General features: G+C 44.8%; 1 protein-coding gene across 1 annotated transcript in view; it reads right to left on the reverse strand.

Moving 5' to 3' along the window:
- Positions 1-3146, reverse strand: part of LOC106528114 (trypsin) — a gene marked incomplete at its 5' end in the record, with an annotated part of 4976 nt that continues 1830 nt past the window's right edge. Inside the window, 1 exon segment of the mRNA XM_014023195.1 lies at positions 1-1239. Within this exon segment, the coding sequence (XP_013878649.1) occupies positions 691-1239 (549 nt within the window).

Raw genomic sequence — 3146 nt, forward strand, 5'->3', positions numbered from 1 at the left:
AGTTAGGGGTCCTCAATCATGGCTAGGGGGGCGCTGGCCTAAAAAATATTGAGAACCACTGCTCTACAGGTTGTTTTATGTAACAAACTGGCAACAACAGAACAAAAACTGATAATCATCTCATGCCCCCCGCGTCAACATATTGACACTTGGTCGGGTAACTGTCTGCGTCAACTTTCAGACATGCCGATTAGTCCCCGCGCATCCGTTCTTTACGAGACGAAGCGGAGAAGGATGAGCGCGTCGTCATACCTTTTTTTCTACAAGAGTAGGAAATGCAGGAAACTAATCATCCCAGACCCTAAATTTAATTTCTATTAGCCTTATACAGCCTATCCCTGACCACAGACCCTAAAATTAACCATTAACCCTGATCCCTCATATTAACCATTTTTTAAGTGTAGAGAATTTGCGAGAAGTAACTGTCCCAGAGCCTAAATTTAACCTATATTAGCTATATACAGCCTATCCCTGACCCCAGTATCCCTCACGTTAACCTCAGACCCCGACCAAAAGACCCCTAAGCAACGCAACCCGGAAAAGCCGAGGCAGCAAGGACGGACGCGTGGGAGGTACCTGACGCATCAAAACTGGACACAGACGGTCCCTGCCCAAGCGTCAATATGTTGACGAGTCCGACATGAGAATGTGTGACAGCTGATGGTTTAACCTGCCCAGTCCAGGTGAGGCTCAGGAGAGGACAAAGACAGAGAAGACAACAGGAGTGACGGACAGCAGCAGAGGGATGGACAGGGAGATGAAGTGACCCGATCCTGATGATCCTGTTACTCCTGGTGCCCCTGTTGCTCCTGTTGCTCCTGTTGCTCCTGTTGCCCCTGGTGCTCTTGTTGCCCCTGTTGCTCCTGTTGATCCTGGTGCCCCTGTTGATCCTGGTGCTCGTGGTGCTCCTGTTGATCCTGTTGATCCTGGTGCACCTGTTGATCCTGTTGCTCCTGTTGATCCTGGTGCTCCTGGTGCTCCTGTTGATCCTGTTTCTCTTGTTGCTTCTGTTGCCCTTGATGATCCCGTTGAAACTGTTACGAGAACCGACGTGTTCTGAATGTTGACGAATCCCGGCTGTTGTCCAGTGACCGTGCTGCTGATCCAGGACTCGTACTGTGAGACCCGGGCGTAGACTCCTGGCATATTCGGTTGGGCACAGCCGTCTCCAAAACTAACAACTCCAGCCTGGACCCATCTGGTGCCATTTTTACTGACCAACGGACCGCCGGAGTCCCCCTGAACACACCAAAAAGGAGTAAATATGCAGGGGAAAAAAACGCTGAGTCATGCTGGTGTGTTGGAAAAATAACTTATCCCATAAAGTCCCACATTCTTCTCAAGTCAAGAGTCAGTGACCTTTTTTGCTTACCTTAAAATGTCATCATGTTTTATGATTTTACTCTTTGTCCTCTGTTTCCTCTCAGATAAAGTGTTTCACAACCAGGACAATRTCTGTTYAGAAKTAATCATTCTTGTTGCTGTTTATCAAACATCATTCTCTCCTTGGCCCAGCTTCGGCGCCAGGAGAGGTGTTGTTGTCTGTTTTGGAYAACATTCTGTATAAATAAGTGTATTTGAGACTGCCTCAGGGCACACATTTTCTACCACAGCCCTGTGTGACATGGTGTGTGTCTGCAATTGCAATAAATCCTGTTGACCATTCACAGAGTACTTTTTATTCTTGCATCATGTGTTTCTGTTTTGGTCAAAYAAATAATTCCACAACAATAYTGGCGTCAACAAACAGGRTSCACGCTGGAGCTCCACGGGCCGAGACCAGAAGATCTCCCTCTGATAAGMCTCGGGACTAAACATTTTTTGAGTGAATGAGGAGCTGATGGTCTGGACTCGGACTGTGACTCCACGCTGGATTAAAGAACCCTTGTTCTGACAGAAACATGGTGAGATAATCTTTATCATATGAAAATCTAAAATATATCTAATTAAACACATTGCACAAAAATATATTTTTAGGACCTCTGGGAATGGACAGAGTTTTGAGTTCAGGGAACTCTAGGGGGCAGTTAGAGTCTGTCCGGCAGGGAGATAGCTCAGGGTATTTCCCTGGGGGGGTTGCTTAGCCAGAATTCCTGTGGTAGGTCTCGTGTATCACAGACCCAGGGCTGTGCCACACATCTGGAACGCTGGGAGACCGTTGTGTTGAGGAAGGACGGCCGTCCGACAGTTTCAGGGAAGCTGTTTTTTTTATATATGGGTCAGGGTCACGGCACAAACTGTCCAGTACCGGAGAGCTCCTTCGTAGAGATTAGGAGTAAATATGGTAAAGAATCTTTATAGTGCCTCCGTGAATGGTCGATCTGTTTGTCTCCCCTGGGTCATTTTTGTCTTAATCAAACCTAACATATTCAGGTAAATGTTGATCCGCTGTTGTTTGCTTTTTGTGCTGAGTAACTGAAACTAACTGCAGCTGGAGTGTGTGTGTATGCGTGTGTTCTCACCTAAAGGGAAAGTTCAGCAACTGTTTTAAAATGGTCTAAAGTGTGCCTTTATAAACTCTTAAAATGCTAATTTTGGTGGAAATAGAACACACTCAGAAGAGAGGGAGGTACTGTGAGGATGTGTGTTCTGCAGGCTTGTGTTCTACCTCTCTCTTGTGTTCCCTCATCGTTATTACGCCTTTTTTCCCCTCAGCTGTTTACCTGTCATTTCCTCCTTTCACACTCACCTGTCGGTAGTTTTCTAATCAGTTCTCCTCAGCTGTTGTCCATCTCCTCTCCTCCTCTGTATAAATACTCYTGTCATGTCTTTATTCACCGCTGGTTCATTGTTTGGTTTATCCTGCTGTCCTCGTCGTCTCTCTGAGCTTCATGTATTTTTGTAGGTTTGCTGCCTYGTCAGCTTTTTGTTTTTGTTTGAATAAATACTTTTATTGTTAACTCTCAACCCCTGTCCGGACTTGGGTTCATTCCTACGTCAAACCCTGACACATCTATGTACATATTAAGATAATTTTAAGTTAGTTTTTGAAGGTATATGGAAAAGCATAATCTGAATATGGGTTGTTGTTTTGAGTTGTTGTTTTTATTTAACGTTTGTTGTTTTTGTTGTTTTTTGTAAAGTACTATTGTTTGAACATATTTTTGGGATAATAAGAGCAGATAAATTTTTTGGTCTTTCTGTTG

Source organism: Austrofundulus limnaeus, unplaced genomic scaffold, assembly GCF_001266775.1.
Source record: "Austrofundulus limnaeus strain Quisiro unplaced genomic scaffold, Austrofundulus_limnaeus-1.0 Scaffold358, whole genome shotgun sequence".
Taxonomy (NCBI): Eukaryota; Metazoa; Chordata; class Actinopteri; order Cyprinodontiformes; family Rivulidae; genus Austrofundulus; species Austrofundulus limnaeus.